Below are 18325 nucleotides of genomic sequence, written 5' to 3' on the forward strand. Positions count from 1 at the left end.
AAAGGACTGAACCAGGTTTTCCTCTATGATTTCCGTTTCTTTTCATTCTAAAAAAAACTCCCTTGCCGATGACAACCAAACCCATAACATGACGCACCCACCACCATGCTTGAAAATATGAAGAGTGGTACTCAGAGATGTGTTGTGTTACATTTGCCCCAAACATAACGTTTTGTATTCAGGACATAAAGTTAATTTCATTGCCACATCTTTTGCAGTTTTACTTTAGTGTCTTATTGCAAACAGGATGCATGTTTTGGAATATTTCTATTCTATACAGGCTTCCTTCTTTTCAGTTTTCTCCTATCACAGCCATTAAACTCTGTAACTGTTTTAAGGTCACCATTGGCCCCATGATGAAATCCCTGAGCGGTTTCCTTCCTCTCTGGCAACTAAGTTAGAAAGTACGCCTGTATCTTTGTAGTAACTGGGTGTATTGATACACCATCCAAAATGTAATTAATAACTTCACCCTGCTAAAAGGGATATTCAATGTCAGCTTTTTTTTTACCCATCTACCAATAGGGGCCCTTCTTTGCGAGGCATTGGAAATCCTCCCTGGTCTTTGTGGTTGAATATGTGTTTGAAATTCACTGCTCGACTGAGGGACCTTACAGATAATTGTATGTGTGGGGTACAGTCATTCAAAAATCATGTTAAACACTATTATTGCACACAGAGTGAGTTCATGCAACTTATTATGTGACTTGTTAAGCACATTTTTACTCCTGAACTTATTTAGGCTTGCCATAACAAAGGAGTTGAATACTTATTGACTCAAGACATTTCAGCTTTTCATTTTTTATTTATTAGTAAAAATGTCAACAACCATAATTCCACTTTGATATTATGGGCTATTGTGTGTAGGCCAGTGACACGAAATCTCAATCCATTTTAAATTCAGGCTGTAACAACAACATGTGGAAAAAGTCAAGGGGTGTGAACCCTTACTGAAGGCAGAGTAGAGAGATGGACAGACAGCCAGACAGCCAGACAGACATACAGACAGGCAGGCAGGCAACCAGTCAGTCAGACAGACAGAGGCAGAGAGATGAAACTCCTTTCATGGTGGGTGATTGTCTTGGTTTACCCCTAATGCCGCCATGTGTAGACTGGGGATGATTTGGCAGCCACGTCTCTTCCTGCAGTCACGATGTGGTGTTAGCTCCGCATCATGGATGCCCTTTCATGTGGCTAGGGGAGAACACAGAAAGACAACAACACGGTTAGAATTCTTTGTGCTCTACAGCAGTGGTGGTTCCCCAAAGTCCCTTGTGCCATGGGATAAAACAGAGTTTCTAGCCCAGGGTCCTCCAACTCCTATCCTTGAGAGCAGTGTTGGAATATTGATGTGTTACCGTTGGGCTACTCCCCCAGCAGCTCTCCCAGACTGGAGTTAGAGAGGCTTATTCTAGCCTTATCCCAATCATGAACTATGATACCAGACAAATATTGCAGCACAGAATATATCTGCCTGATATCAGGCTTATCTTGAACCGCAACCGCTTAAGAGTTGTCTGTGACCACCATTTTTGGGGAAACTGTTCTATAGACCTGAAATGAACCTGGGAAAGTGCTCAGACTATTGAAAGAACATTTATACAAAGATACCATTGTATGGAGTGGACACGTCCCTGAATTAATTTAACAAAATAAAAACCTTATTGAAAGTAACTTCAGGTCCAGCATCGCCTAAAAATAAACATAGGACCTATCATTTACAGGAGAAAAAGTGGTGTCCCCACATGACACGAGGACTGACATATTGCAGTACTTAGTCACTCTATTAGACATAGGCCTAGAGATTCACTACTCGTCTAAGCCAAACAGCTTTGAGTTGTGAGCTCAAAAAACCTCTTTGAATTGGCATGAGATGGACTCCCACCACTTTTTATAGCCTATTGATCCTAAATGTGAATTATCTTTTACTCGGTCTGGGACAATACAAGTCTGCCTGTGTGCTTTTGTCTGCTCACCAGACCATGATATTAGTCCACTTACTCCATTGAGGTGAGTGATGGATGGCTGCTGAGGATCTATTAGGGGTTCTCTATCACCTGGGCTGCATACAAAATCATGTAACACAGTTGTTGTAACAGTTGCCAGACTGTCAGAGTTGAACAAGTGCATTCAGTTGCAGAGCACTTGCAAGTGCGTCAACAGGACGTGTTTACCTCCCGCCGTATCAAAATGACCCAGTGTTGTAACCCTGTGTTTTTGTTTTACTACTGGGTTGTATTTACTACTTGCTTTCAATGAAATCTTTCTCAAGACCTGTTCGACTCCAGACCAAGCCTCTTACAGAGACAACTGAACAACAGTGCTTCATCAATGAATGTACGACAATTCAAAGTTGCTAAGCCGATAAGGGCAATTCCACAGTTCCGGAATTACGCTTTGACTCCGATTTTCACTTTAAAATGTATGCCAAACAAAAACCATTGATTTTCAAGTTTAACAAACTATACAACTCTATGCACAAGAACTTTCACAAAAACACATTTACTGGAAGAACTGTGTAGATGCAAAATTTGGTAACAGAATTATGGTAAAATCTCCGTTTTTTATGCAACCACGTTTTCCAAAAACTCTGTTAAATATCTGCTCCGAATTAAGATTCAAAGATGTCTGCAGAAAATATGACACCTTGAGTTAACAAAAAAATATTTAGGTTATTGAACTACAGTAGGTGAAGTGGATTTGCACCCGGTAACGGAATTACGGTAACGATATTACATCATGGGTCCCTGATCTGTACTATAAAGAAATGCATAATTATGGATATGAATGCCATTCTCTTCATGGTGATGTATCCTGAAATAGGTACACAAACGTAGTAATATGGAATATCCTTCTTTTGCATATTTGGGTATTATTCTAAACACTGGCCATTATTGTAATGGTCTCCACCCCCAAAAAAGAACACATTTGAAACAATCTGAACCAATCATAGACATCTACGTTTCACAAGTTTGGACATCACAGTAGAGCACAGTACAGTACAGCACTGAACAACACAGAACAGTAGAGTTCTGTACAATACAGTACATTATACTGTACTCTTCTCTAGTGTGCTCTACTGTACTGAAATATGCTGTACAGTACTGTAATGTACTCTACTTTCCTTTACTGTACTGTTCTGTACTGTTCTCTATGGTGCTCTACTGTAAGTGTACTGTGCTGTCCAAACTTGTGAAACATCGACGTCTATGATTGGTTCCGATTTGGTCCGGCCTGGGCGGACTGACCAAATTTAAACTACTTTTCAACATCCATGGATGTCTGATGTCGGTCTGTGCTCAGTGGGTGAGGCTGCTGGTTACAGTAAATGGAAAGATGGTAGGTGTCAGTAAGAGCCGGGAGAGGTGACATTAACTGGAGAGAGAGAGAGAGAGAGAGCAGCAGAGAGAGAGGGGAAAGTGAGAGGGAGGGGTTGTCCAGACTGTTTTCACAGTCTTGCTTTGACCACCAAACAGAAAGACAAAGAAAACAGTTATGAGCTGAACATAACAGTATGCCAGTGGAAGGAAGGACAGTAAAAGGTGACCCAACCGTGGTTTGTGACTACTATGATTTCCCATTGTAGCCAATTTCTTTGCAGTAATTCCGTTACTGATTTTTCGGTAATTCACTTAATAATTAATAAACAAACTTGATATCAGTAAAAACACTAACTTGTTACTTCTGTGAACTTCCACTTCCCATCCATCTCTGAGGGAGAGAAATAAATGAATATCTTAAAGATATGTGGGTTTTTGGTAACGGAATTACAAGGCAATGATTCTTGAACTTACAAAAGGTAAACAATTTCTCAAAAACTAAATATACGTGTTGATATTAGTTGACAGGGGTCTTTATTTTGTTTTTATGTATTTCTGATACCTTTTTAATACTTTTTCTGGTAGATGTTTTCTAAGACCCCTTTTCCATCTGTTTGACCAGAAATCAAAGCCTTTGCTTATTCCTAATTTTTAGGATGGAAAATGGTTGAAAAATGTAATTTCTCCAGAATATAGACTCTTAGCTTTTATTTGGCATCCAATTTGACATGCTCCTATGAACTTCACATGTATGAATTAAAGACCTACAGTGGGGAGAACAAGTATTTGAGACACTGCCGATTTTGCAGGTTTTCCTACTTACAAAGCATGTAGAGGTCTGTAATTTTTATCATAGGTACACTTCAACTGTGAGAGACGGAATCTAAAACAAAAATCCAGAAAATCACATTGTATGATTTTTAAGTAATTAATTAGCATTTTATTGCATGACATAAGTATTTGATCACCTACCAACCAGTAAGAATTCCGGCTCTCACAGACCTGTTAGTTTTTCTTTAAGAAGCCCTCCTGTTCTCCACTCATTACCTGTATTAACTGCACCTGTTTGAAATCGTTACCTGTATAAAAGACACCTGTCCACACACTCAATCAAACAGACTCCAACCTCTCCAAAATGGCCAAGACCAGAGAGCTGTGTAAGGACATCAGTGATACAATTGTAGACCTGCACAAGGCTGGGATGGGCTACAGGACAATAGGCAAGCAACTTGGTGAGAAGGCAACAACTGTTGGCGCAATTATTAGAAAATGGAAGAAGTTCAAGATGACGGTCAATCACCCTCGGTCTGGGGCTCCATGCAAGATCTCACCTCGTGGGGCATCAATGATCATGAGGAAGGTGAGGGATCAGCCCAGAACTACACGGCAGGACCTGGTCAATGACCTGAAGAGAGCTGGGACCACAGTCTCAAAGAAAACCATTAGTAACACACTACGCCGTCATGGATTAAAATCCTGCAGTGCACGCAAGGTCCCCCTGCTCAAGCCAGCGCATGTCCAGGCCCGTCTGAAGTTTGCCAATAACCATCTGGATGATCCAGAGGAGGAATTGGAGAAGGTCATGTGGTCTGATTAGACAAAAATAGAGCTTTCTGGTCTAAACTCCACTTGCCGTGTTTGGAGGAAGAAGAAGGATGAGTACAACCCCAAGAACACCATCCCAACCATGAAGCATGGAGGTGGAAACATCATTCTTTGGGGATGCTTTTCTGCAAAGGGGACAGGACGACTGCACCGTATTGAGGGGAGGATGGATGGGGCCATGTATCGCGAGATCTTGGCCAACAACCTCCTTTCCTCAGTAAGAGCATTGAAGATGGGTCGTGGCTGGGTCTTCCAGCATGACAATGACCCGAAACACACATCCAGGGCAACTAAGGAGTGGCTCCATAAGAAGCATCTCAAGGTCCTGGAGTGGCCTAGCCAGTCTCCAGACCTGAACCCAATAGAAAATCTTTGGAGGGAGCTGAAAGTCTGTATTGCCCAGCGACAGCCCCGAAACCTGAAGGATCTGGAGAAGGTCTGTATGGAGGAGTGGACCAAAATCCCTGCTGCAGTGTGTGCAAACCTGGTCAAGACCTACAGGAAATATATTATCTCTGTAATTGCAAACAAAGGTTTCTGTACCAAATATTAAGTTCTGCTTTTCTGATGTATCAAATACTTATGTCATGCAATAAAATGCAAATTAATTACTTAAAAATCATACAATGTGATTTTCTGGATTTTTGTTTTAGATTCCGTCTCTCACAGTTGAAGTGAACCTATGATAAAAATTACAGACCTCTACATGCTTTGTAAGTAGGAAAACCTGCAAAATCGGCAGTGTATCAAATACTTGTTCTCCCCACTGTACCTGCAGGTTCCTGATGGATTCACAGTCATTCAACACGACACTGGATGACTGAGAACATCACATTGACAGACCATTGACAAGTCAATATAGCCAATCTAGAGTGAAAGCTTGTCCAAACTGCTCTGAATGAACTAGGCATATAGCTAATGTCGTCCTCAATACACAGGCAATGTGATTGATGCTGAAATAGGTCTTCTTTATCCTCAGAAATGAGTGTGTTAGAGATGACTCATTGCGGATGTGCTATGGTGTTTCAAGCACGTCACAGCTTTTCAATTGCAGATTAAGAAGAAAACACTGCAGGTTGATTCAGAATGTTTACGCTGTATCGAAGGAGCTAATGCATAAAACAAACAAACTCTTTAAGCGATTCCTCTCAGGAAGTCACGTCATTGGATAAGGAGGCAAAACCACAGATGTCCTTAAAACACAGCGTTAACATCCTGAGTGAACCCTTTGTGATTTAGTCCTATCTGCAATTGATTGAATTTGGGCATTTCAGGACCAACCAACTCTGGTTGGGTAACAGTAAAACGTCAATATAGTCAAGGTAAGATAATGGATTCCGGAGACTTTTAGTGAATCTGAGAACATTAATCTTTCTTTATGACAAAACATCACTGTACTTTACACAGACAGTGATAAAAGTCACAACAGTCTACTATATTCTGAGACAGGAGTGTAAAGGAGCTTTGATATCTTGTTTTCCTCAGCTACAACATGAGGATCCTTGTTTTTGTAGATCTGTGTCTGGTGTCAAAGAGCCTCAAAGGTTCCGCAGCATGAAAGACGGCTGACTCATAGGAATATGCTGTAATCAGTTGAGTTACAGCATGTCAGATCTGTTATAGTAAGGGAAAGGTATAGCATTGTTGGACATTTTGAATGCACACATTACATGCCTACATTATAGACATAGGCGTACATTGAATCAGTCACATAAATGTTCCTGAGCTATAAGATGAGAACATCCACATATTGCAGTATTGAGTAAAACCAGAACTGCACAGTGCACAGCAACTTGTAGCTTGTATCAGAGTCTTCTATTTACAATATAATTTTCAAACAGAAGGCTTCTTTGTATCATGTGAAAATTCAATGAATGTGAGTTGCTAAACTCAAATGGTGTCCCTTAGAATAACCTATTTGATACAATGATAGAATAAATAAATCAAACAGAAAAATATTGGGTGAGAGGTTTTTCATAGAGTTAGGCTAGAGGACTAGACCACACTGTCTGCTAACAGAAATAGGCTAGCAGCGGTGGATGGAGGGTAAATCCATTTGAAATCAATCACTTTTTGACAGCATCCCTTTTGATTGAAACAAAACTTTCCATACATGTTTGCCCATGGAAGAAGTTGTGAGAAAGTGACTTTTTGAGATAGAGATGGAGATAGAGATAGAGGTGCTCAAAGTTGACCGATTTTGTATACCCCACCCTACCATGAGACATCCATGTCTTCATCACTGGAAAGGATAAACGGTTGAGTTTGATATCATTTAGTGTGTTGTCAAACAATTGTATTATTTCTTGAAAAAAACTATTGAATACAAATTAACATTTTTACATCTTTAACATCAATTATCTAAAAATGCGTAAACTCTATGTTGTAGCTTAGACCCTATTTCACATCATCCCTGGTTTTTGTGTTGTGCCAGCCATCGGTTGAGAGACAACATGCTCTTGAATACAGGTGGGTGTCATTTCAATCATAGAATTATAATTCATAGAATGGACCTTTCCCTTCAGACCACTGCAATCTGACTGGTACACCATTGAAATGGAAATGTAATTTAAATTTTAACTTCTAATTACTACCACAAAGATGACCGCCGGTCCACCCACCGTCGAATGTCAACTTAAATGGTAATGTCTGCAGTGGTGTGAAACAAAACTTTCCATACATGTTTGCCCATGGAAGAAGTTGTGAGAAAGTGACTTTTTGAGATAGAGATGGAGATAGAGATAGAGGTGCTCAAAGTTGACCGATTTTGTATACCCCACCCTACCATGAGACATCCATGTCTTCATCACTGGAAAGGATAAACGGTTGAGTTTGATATCATTTAGTGTGTTGTCAAACAATTGTATTATTTCTTGAAAAAAACTATTGAATACAAATTAACATTTTTACATCTTTAACATCAATTATCTAAAAATGCGTAAACTCTATGTTGTAGCTTAGACCCTATTTCACATCATCCCTGGTTTTTGTGTTGTGCCAGCCATCGGTTGAGAGACAACATGCTCTTGAATACAGGTGGGTGTCATTTCAATCATAGAATTATAATTCATAGAATGGACCTTTCCCTTCAGACCACTGCAATCTGACTGGTACACCATTGAAATGGAAATGTAATTTAAATTTTAACTTCTAATTACTACCACAAAGATGACCGCCGGTCCACCCACCGTCGAATGTCAACTTAAATGGTAATGTCTGCAGTGGTGTGAAACAAAACTTTCCATACATGTTTGCCCATGGAAGAAGTTGTGAGAAAGTGACTTTTTGAGATAGAGATGGAGATAGAGATAGAGGTGCTCAAAGTTGACCGATTTTGTATACCCCACCCTACCATGAGACATCCATGTCTTCATCACTGGAAAGGATAAACGGTTGAGTTTGATATCATTTAGTGTGTTGTCAAACAATTGTATTATTTCTTGAAAAAAACTATTGAATACAAATTAACATTTTTACATCTTTAACATCAATTATCTAAAAATGCGTAAACTCTATGTTGTAGCTTAGACCCTATTTCACATCATCCCTGGTTTTTGTGTTGTGCCAGCCATCGGTTGAGAGACAACATGCTCTTGAATACAGGTGGGTGTCATTTCAATCATAGAATTATAATTCATAGAATGGACCTTTCCCTTCAGACCACTGCAATCTGACTGGTACACCATTGAAATGGAAATGTAATTTAAATTTTAACTTCTAATTACTACCACAAAGATGACCGCCGGTCCACCCACCGTCGAATGTCAACTTAAATGGTAATGTCTGCAGTGGTGTAAAGTACTTAAGTAAAAATACTTGAAAGTACTACTTAAGTAGTTTTTTGGGGTATCTGTACTTTACTTGACTATTTATATTTTTGACAACTTTTACCTTTTCTTCACTACATTCCTAAAGAAAATGATGTACTTTTTACTCCATACATTTTCCCTGACACCCAAAAGTACTCATTACATTTTCAATGCTTAGCAGGACAATAAAATCGTATAATTCACACACTTATCAAAAGAACATCCCTGGTCATCCCTACTGCCTCTGATCTGGTGGACTCCTTAAACACATGCTTCGTTTTTTAAATTATGTCTGAGTGTTGGCTCGTGCCCCTTGCTATCCGGGAAAAAAAGAGAGAAAAAAATATGATGCCGTCTGGTTTGCTTAATATAAGGAATTTGAAATTACTTTTGATACTTAAGTATATTTTATAAATTACATTTACTTTTGCTACTTAAGTATCTTTAAAACCAAATACCTTTAGACTTTTACTCAAGTAGTATTTTACTGGGTGGCTTTCACTTTTACTTGAGTCATTTTCTTTTAAGGTATCTTTACTTTTACTCAAGTATGACAATTGTGTACTTTCCCACCACTGCATGTCTGTTGTATTATCTATAGTTCTATGATTTCTATAGGTTTCCTATGGAGGATTGACAGTATCCTTTAAAACAACAGATATTCCCATTCAAGTCAACATTCTCTGATGTGTGGACCTCCAACCATTTTTGTGGTACCATTTGAAAGTAGAAATGTCCATTTTATTCTCATTTTAGTACATCTATCAGCCAATACATTACACCCACCCTGTATTCAAGAGCATGTTGTATCTCAACCGATGGCAGGCACAACACAAAAACTTAACGATGTAAAATAGGATCTAAGCTACAACAAATGCGAATATGAAAAAAATCGCAGTTTATGCGTTTTTAGATAATTGACGTTAAATGTTTTTTTTAAAGTATGAATTGTTTTTATTTTATTTTAAATCACAGAAATGATACAATAGTTTGACAATGCTGTTTGTCATCTTTTAAATTATACCAATCTCAACCGTTTATCTCTTCCAGTGATGAAGACATGGATGTCTCATGGTAGGGCGGTGTATTACCATTTAAATTGACATTCGACGGTGGGTGGACCTGTGGTCATCTTTGTGGTAGTAATTAGAAGTTAAAATTTAAATTACATTTCCATTTCAATGGTGTACCAGTCAGATTGCAGTGGACTGAAGGGAAAGGTCCATTCTATGAATTATATATTCTATGATTGAAATGACACCCACCTGTATTCAAGAGCATGTTGTCTCTCAACCGATGGCTGGCACAACACAAAAACCAGGGATGATGTGAAATAGGGTCTAAGCTACAACATAGAGTTTACGCGTTTTTAGATAATTGACGTTAAAGATGTAAAAATGTTAAGTTTTATTCAATTGTTTTTTCAAGAAATAATACAATTGTTTGACAACACACTAAATGATATCAAGCTCAACCGTTTATCCTTTCCAGTGATGAAAACATGGATGTCTCGTGGTAGGGCGGTGTCTGCAAAATGGGTCAACTTTGAGCACTTTTATCTACTGAATGTTTTGGCTTTCAGGTCCAAAAACTCACTTTCTGACCACTTCTACAATGGGCAAATATGTATGGAATGTTTCGTTCAAATCAAAAGGGGTGCTGTCAAAAAGTTATTGAATTTTAATGGAAGAGAGTTCATTTCAGGCCACAACACCTTGAAGAGTTCACTTAAAGTGCCCTGACTTGACCCGACAGGGTGGATCATGTGTCATATCTAGGTTAATAGGACCCTCGTAAAGCATTGCCTGGTGCAGACCACGCTCATGCGGGATCACATACACACAATACTATAGATGTATTTCTCAGAAACAAATAAAGGCTAAGCCTGTAGGCCTACGAAAACACATGTGCACACACACACACACACACACACACACACACATGTTGTGAAGGGTTGCTGATGGCATTGGGCTAAGCTCCAGTCATTGATGGGTTGTGTGTCCACGCTGGTGATGGCACACACAGAGAAACAGACACACACACATGCAAATGCACACACACGCACACACTTTGGCATCACAAAGAGCCCCTGTTGGCAGCGGAGTGTTCGGGTCCAGTGTAGACTGGGTGCCAGCCTGAGAGTCGGACACTGAGGCCTGTTTCAACAGAGGGAGCCAGGATCCATTGGATTCACTTCAAAAACAAATGTGTGCATGCATGCGCACGCGCACACACACACTGTTTATTCTACCCTAAATACTCTGATGGTCTTGACTGACTCGTGAATGAGAGTTGGTGCCAGGAGGGACAGACAAGTGACCAAAAGTGAAGCAAACTGCACTAATGTAATGGGATGCCAGAAGGCCTTCTTGTATGTAGTGCATTCAGGCCCTAGCTGATTCCCTGGTCAGTTTAGGTATGGGGTAATGCAATGGACAGTGATTGCTGTAGATTGAGACAAATTTACCCCATCTCGGGTAGTGCACAGGACACAGACATAGTCAAGGAGATAGTGAATAAACCTTATTATCGTCATCAGACTACTGCAACAGGAGTGAGACAGGGGAGGAGATAAGGAACAAACAAGGAAATGTGGTTCCCTTGGGTTCTTCTGTTGAGCCATGTTGTTTTCTTTCATTAACTAAGTAGCACTGACCATCAGCTAAAAACATTTGTGGTCTAGTGGTTGGGTTTGCCTTGAATCACATTGCTAGTTAACCAGGGCCCTTTTCTGGGGTACTAGGCCAGAGTTCCCCAAATGGTGGCCCGCGGGGGTTTTATTTGTTTGTTTGAATTTTCATTGTTGGACATAAAAGACTGTAAGAACACCAGGAAATCAGTTGCAAGTATTCCCACACATAATAGAGAGACAGAAACATGATCGAATACAAATGTAAGCAAGGTTTGAAATGATTATGTTTTAGTTAAATATGATATCTGTTTGGGCTTCTTGCGGTCAATTTGCAGTCTACAAATGATTTGTAATTATGTTCCGGCCACCTGACCATCCGCTCCAGAAAAAAAAAGTTTATGATCCCTGCACTAGCCAATTTTTTTTTTTAATGTGTCTTGTAGAGGATGTCCAAGTTGTCAGTATAGTGCAATTTACACCTAGGCCTACATTTTCAATCTATAACACAGCTCTCTGTTTTCACCTTTGCGTTAACGAGAAGACAATGTCAACCTTTGAGTTGACCTGAAGTAAAGTTTGGGGGGGGGGGGGTATATTTCCACTTGTGAAGTCTAGCCTAAACCAATTGTTACTTCAAAGAATGGCTGGCATGACACAAACCATGGCTAAACCATGGCTAGTATTCCAGTTAAGGCTCTATGTTCAGATATATATGACGAGGCCAACTACTGTTATTTAAGCTAATGGAAGGCTATGGCCCTTCAGCATTAATGTAGCCTAACTAAATTATCTCCTTGAAACAAATGACAAAAACAGGATGAAAGATTGTTCATCAGTTAATTTCAAGGTGTGTTGTGTCTTTTGGACTGGTATAGGCTTGGTTGTAGGTGGACAGTGCATCAACCATCTCCAATTTGGAGATGCAGCCAAAAATCATATGAAAAGACAACTTTCACTCACTTTAAAAACAAGTAATTTGTGTGCCTTCTAGTATAAAACAGTAGTGTTTCGGCTGCCATGGCCTTCGTTTTAATTAGTAAATTACATGCCAGGCCTGATCCAGCTGAATTCAACCTGTCAGAGTGTCAGTCAGCCTCCTTAGGCTCAAGTGCCCTCTCTACTGAGCTCTTACCCTTTGACCCGGGGGAATGACACCACTGACCCATGAGTAAAGCAATAACCTGCTATAGAGTCTGGCACCTGAGAGTTCCCTTTAGGTCACTTCACCCTAAATGGGTACAGCAGTGCAAGGACCAGTGTGATGACACAGGGTGCTTGACTGTGGATAAAGGGTTTGAAGCAATGAGAACAGTGAGAGAGAAAGAGTAGCAAGCAGCCATTTGAAGGTTCTATAAAACCTTCTCGAGAGCAGGAAACAAAGAAATGTGTTATATGTAAATACTGTAATGATTTTGGGCAGTCCACGTCATTGTAGAAATAAAAAAAACAGCGCTATGTTAGACTTTAGACTTCAACACCTCCACAACAAGGCAGTTGAAGCTAACTCTTAAAACTGAACCTTCCATACAGACATTACACTATTGGCAGTGGCACTATATAAGCAAGTCACAACCTATTTGGTTCATGAACACAGCCTAAACATCCAATTTGAACATTTTAGCCCATCTGAAAGCTAACACACAGTTGAATCATCATTGAGTCAGTATTTGGTAGACTAGCCTTTGCCCCACAAGTTTGTCACAGATGTTTCTCAGAGAAATCGTATTTGTCTGTTACTTTCATAAATAAATGTAGCCTTTTACTGAAATTAAGGGAGCACTTTACACTGCAACACAGACTAAAGTGGGAATAACATGGCAATAGAGTGGTAACAAGTTAAAGTGACACACTGAAAACGTCTTCCTCTCAGACGTCCAGAAGACCATAGGATGTAGGGTCTAGTGGTTGATTTGGGATTGGGTTACTTGAATTTCTTCACGCAGCCTTCACATTACCAATCTCAAATTGGCTGAACTGACAAGTGTTTCTGGATTTAGTCCAGTGCCCATCACTAAGCTAGAATTCAGAGATGTAGCTAAATGCATGAATGATAGGCCATATTTCATGGCTTGGGGAAACATTAACAGGCTATAGGCCCATCTGTCAAACTCAGTAAGTAACAGCCAGTGGATCTAAAATCAGTAGTTTTTCCATGGCAAAAATGTAAACACGAAGCAGACCTAACTTTTCAGTCCTTTAAAAACCTGCTGGATATAAAATAGTGTGCTTTAACTTGGAAAATAAATAAATGTGACACTGGATGACAACATATTGATGTTTGTTTTCAACATTAGGGTTGTTTTCCTAAAGAAGTTAAATCCGCATTGTGTTTTGTTTCCTTGCCACGATACTAACGAGTACCGAGATACTGGTATCGTCCCGGCCCTAATGTTGACATACAACAGCAACAGTCAGGGAAGTAAACTGTTACAGTTAGGACCTACTTCCCTCTACGGGTGTAATCCTAATCCCCTCTACGGGTGTAATCCTAATCCCCTCATGAGTGTAGAAAAAGTGACAGGCCAACACAGTAGGTCTGGTCTTATTCTCAAAATGAATAGGCCTTGTACATTCACATTTTCACATTTATATTTTAGCAGACGCTCTTATCCAGAGCGATTTACAGGAGCAATTAGGGTTAAGTGCCTTGGGGCACATCGACAGATTTTTCACCTAGTCGGCTCAGGGATTAGAACCAGCGACCTTTCGGTTACTGCCACAACGCTCTTAACCACTAAGCTACCTGCCACCCCATCAGGTCTATAACAACATTGTGTGTTACTATTTTCTTGCTGGCATAATTTCAAGAAGGGATGTAGTGGGATATGGTTCAAGGGGGTGATGCCTGGTTTCTGGTTCATCTGTTGTTTTGCTCTGCTGATCACTGATTGGGATTCTCATTAACGACAGTCAACACACCTTGACAAATAAGGCGGTATGGAATGGAACTGAATGGAATTGACCCAAATCCCAAAATGTTGGTGGATTCCCCAAATTATTTGGATTTTGGCATTTCCGTAACATTTATTTAGGTGGTAGACCCTTGTATAATGACCAAAACCACTCAACTCCATTACAATGTAATAACTACAATGTAACAACAAGATTGATGTCATAGTAGGCTAATTACACCGTTACCACGGGTATAAGAGCAACTTTACATATGGACTATTCTATACACTGCTGGACATACTAGCCATAGCATCATGGACAGAGAGAACAACACAAAGCTGTAGCCTAATGGCCAGTAGTTAGACCACTGTCGAGGGGCAATCAACACCTTAATGTGGAATTTTTGTATGGCTACTGTGTTTCTTTGTAAAGTGTGAGTGGATTTGTTAGAAAAGCCTGTTCATAACAATGGCTGTTATGAGAAGACATACAGCTTTCTTTATTGCTCTAATGATACTGTCTCATTGATTGAGTAGACTAGAGATCCTGACCAACAACACTCAACATAGCCAATGAATGGCTCTCTGCAATTCTTCCCTGATTTGCATAACCTATGTCAACCAGGAATGAAGAAGCTGTTCATGTTGAGATAGATTTATGATTTACAGGTTAAATAACATAGAGCATATTGGCTAGTAATATACAAAGTAGTTAATTCTACAATGAAAGTTGAGGATTTTTTTGCCCGCCTGCCTTTGTGATCTGCCTTGTGTTATTATGCAACAGTCATAAAACATTGAATCCCTATAAATGCTGAAGCCAGGAAAACCCACCGATGTTTACCTTGTTATAGCCACTTGGCTATTGTGGCTTGTCCCTCAGAGCAATTGACATATTGCTGTCCCTTATTACAAAACATCAATCTAGCTACCAAAAGAGGGAGACTTGTTGGCTCGATCCTTCACCAAAATCCCACAATGTCACAGTTCCATACAGTTAGACGGGGGCGAAATAGCCCCTAAAGAGCATGAACTTTCTTTTGTCTAGATTTAATCAGGTGGCTACAACTACACCCTCGTGCATTAACACCGAACTTTCGAAGCCCGAAGGGGTTAATGGTGGACCATGGTTTTTCAAGAACATTCCAGGCAATGGGAAAGATTGGTTTGTCGCTCCAAACAACACACACATTATGGGAGACATGTGAGCGTCTACGAGAGCTCCCGTCGTATAGAACAAAAAGAGTGCTTCACTGCTATCCACACCCTCCCTTCTAATGCACTTTTCCTTGAAAAGGATCCTGGTGTCTAACTGCAGGGCCCGGCGCCGCCATACACTACCACATAGGCACATAAAACAACACGTATAGCATGCCCATACCACCAAGCGGAAAAGACACAGACAAAAATGAATAAGAACAATACAAATCGCATCCATAAATCACCAATAGACGCATTAATGCGTTAATACGCCTAAAATCTTTCAAGTCAAACGAACTAACCTGTTTAGGAACAGTACAGTCCGCTGGACATTGGGTTGAATCCGATTTAAATCCACTATCAGTAAAACAAAGAGGCGAAAATGTCCGGCCAATCCCGAAACAGGCCGAAACACCACTTGGAGCTTTGCTGAGCATGCGCTGATTAGTCGAGGGGGTGGAGGGTTAGTCGAGGGGGAGGAGGGTTGAACGAGAGTAGGCGAATAGGCAACAATGTATCGAGCTCCCCATTCATTAAAAAAAAAACAATTATTGTGATACATTTTGATATATTTTAGAATTCCGCGAAATTCTAAAGAGGGAAACTCTCAGAAAAAAAACAATACTCAGATATAACGGTTTAGAAAATTGGGGACCAAAACCACAATTAAATAAATGTTGGTTTTTGGGCAAGACATGAGGAGAATCTTGCTGTAGGCCTAATGTTAGATTTATATTATGCCCTTACAGTCAACCTACATTTGATGCCTGAAATGTAGCTCATTGCTTATAGGTTACAGTAGGATCTCAAAAGTCAAAATGCTTATGTGCTAAAACGTACACTAATGTTGAATTGATGTTGACAAATAGAGCAATATTTTTGACGTTAGGATTTTTTATTATTACTGTGTAATATGGTGTTTATAAATGGCCCTGGGGTCATTCTTACAAGGTCACACTTCCAATATGTTTGAGATGTGTTCAATGGATTGAGTTTCAAAGTACAAGTACAGGATCTTAATTTGATCACTCTGAGAATTTTCCTGCCCTGCAGGAAATTCAGATGAGTGTCGTGATTTACACTACATGACCAAAAGTATGTGGACACCTGCTCGTCGAACATCTCATTCCAAAATCATGGGCATTAATATGGAGTTGGTCCCCCATTTGCTGCTATAGCAGCCTCCAATCTTCTGGGAAGGCTTTCCACTAAATGTTGGAACATTGCTGCGGGGACTTTCTTCCATTCAGCCACAAGAGCATTAGTGAGGTCGGGCACTGATGTTGGGCGATTAGGCCTGACTCACAGTCGGCGTTCCAATTCATTCAAAAGGTGTTCAATGAGGTTGAGGTCAGGGCTCTGTGCAGGCCAGTCAAGTTCTTCCACACCGATCTCAACAAACCATTTCTGTATGGACCTCGCTTTGTGCATGGGGGCATTGACATGCTGAAACAGGAAAGCGCCTTCCCAAAACTGTTGCCACAAAGTTGGAAGCACAGAATCATCTAGAATGTCGTTGTATGCTGTTGCGTTGATTTCCCTTCACTGGAACTAAGGGGCCTAGCCGAACCATGAAAAACAGCCCCAGACCATTATTCCTCCTCCACCAAACTTTACAGTTGGCACTATGCATTGGGGCAGGTGGCGTTCTCCTGGCATCTGCCAAACCCAGATTCGTCCGTCGGACTGCCAGATGATGAAGCATGATTCATCACTCCAGAGAACGCGTTTCCACTGTTCCAGAGTCCAATGACAGCAAGCTTTACACCACTCCAACCGACACTTGGCATTGCACATGCTCAGCCATGGCAACCCTTTTCATGAAGCTCCCAATGAACAGTTCTTGTGCTGACGTTGCTTCCAGAGGCAGTTTGGAACTCGGTAGTGAGTGTTGCAACCAAGGACAGACAATTTTTAGGCACTACACGCTTCAGCACTCGGCGGTCCCGTTCTGTGAGCTTGTGTGGCCTACCACTTCGCGACTGAGCCGTTGTTGCTCCTAGATGTTTCCACTTCACAATAACAGCACTTACAGTTGACCGGGGCAGCTCTAGCAGGGCAGACATTTGACAAACTGACTTGTTGGAAAGGTGGCATTCTGTGACGGTGCCACATTGAAAGTCACTGAGCTCTTTAGTAAGGCCATTCTACTGCCAATGTATGTCTATGGAGATTGCATGGCTGTGTGCTCGATTTTATACACCTGTCAGCAACAGATGTGGCTGAAATAGCCAAATCCACTCATTTGAAGGGGTGTCCACATACACTGAAAACCAGCAGTAACACACGCTTGTAATAACATTATTGCACTTTTCATGTATCCTAATTTTGTCCAGCTAATAGCCTAACCACAGATCAAGCCACATGATGGACTAAACATTCAAATCCAGTTGCTGCACGATGATTATGTTACGAAAATACTGGTCAAATTAAGATCCTACACCTGTAGGTCAAACTCCAGGTCAAACGTAATCAATGGCACAATATTTGCTTTTTCAATATGTTGGACTGGAGAAACATGTTGCATCACTGAATTTGGGGTGCACAGTTCACAGGTAGGCCTCCACACATCCTTCACATGAAAGAGCGAGCACCAAAATGAAAAGTTTCAAGTAATCAATTGTGCAACCCTGACAAGCCACTTCAAGATGCCTGCCCTACACATTGACCACAGGAGGTTGGTGGCACCTTAATTGAGGAGGACGGGCTTGTGGTAATGGCTGGAGCGGAATTGGTGGAATGGTATCAAACACATAGTTTCTATGTGTTTGATTCCATTGCATTCGCTCTGTTCCAGCCATTATTATGAACCGTCCTCCCCTCAGCAGGCTCCACTGACATTGACATAAACAATCCACATTGATCTCA

General features: G+C 40.5%; 1 protein-coding gene across 1 annotated transcript in view; it reads right to left on the reverse strand.

Moving 5' to 3' along the window:
• LOC121541871 (polycomb group RING finger protein 3-like) overlaps positions 1 to 15863 on the reverse strand; it is a 36146-nt gene extending 20283 nt beyond the window's left edge. Inside the window, exons 1-2 of the mRNA XM_041851221.1 lie at positions 15760 to 15863; positions 1091 to 1194 (exon numbers count right to left, since the gene is read on the reverse strand). Of these exons, the coding sequence (XP_041707155.1) occupies positions 1091 to 1105 (15 nt within the window). The 5' untranslated portion in view covers positions 1106 to 1194; positions 15760 to 15863. The remainder of the gene's footprint in view (positions 1 to 1090; positions 1195 to 15759) is intronic.
• Between the last annotated feature and the right edge of the window lie 2462 nt (positions 15864 to 18325).

Source organism: Coregonus clupeaformis, chromosome 3 (assembly GCF_020615455.1).
Source record: "Coregonus clupeaformis isolate EN_2021a chromosome 3, ASM2061545v1, whole genome shotgun sequence".
NCBI lineage: Eukaryota > Metazoa > Chordata > Actinopteri > Salmoniformes > Salmonidae > Coregonus > Coregonus clupeaformis.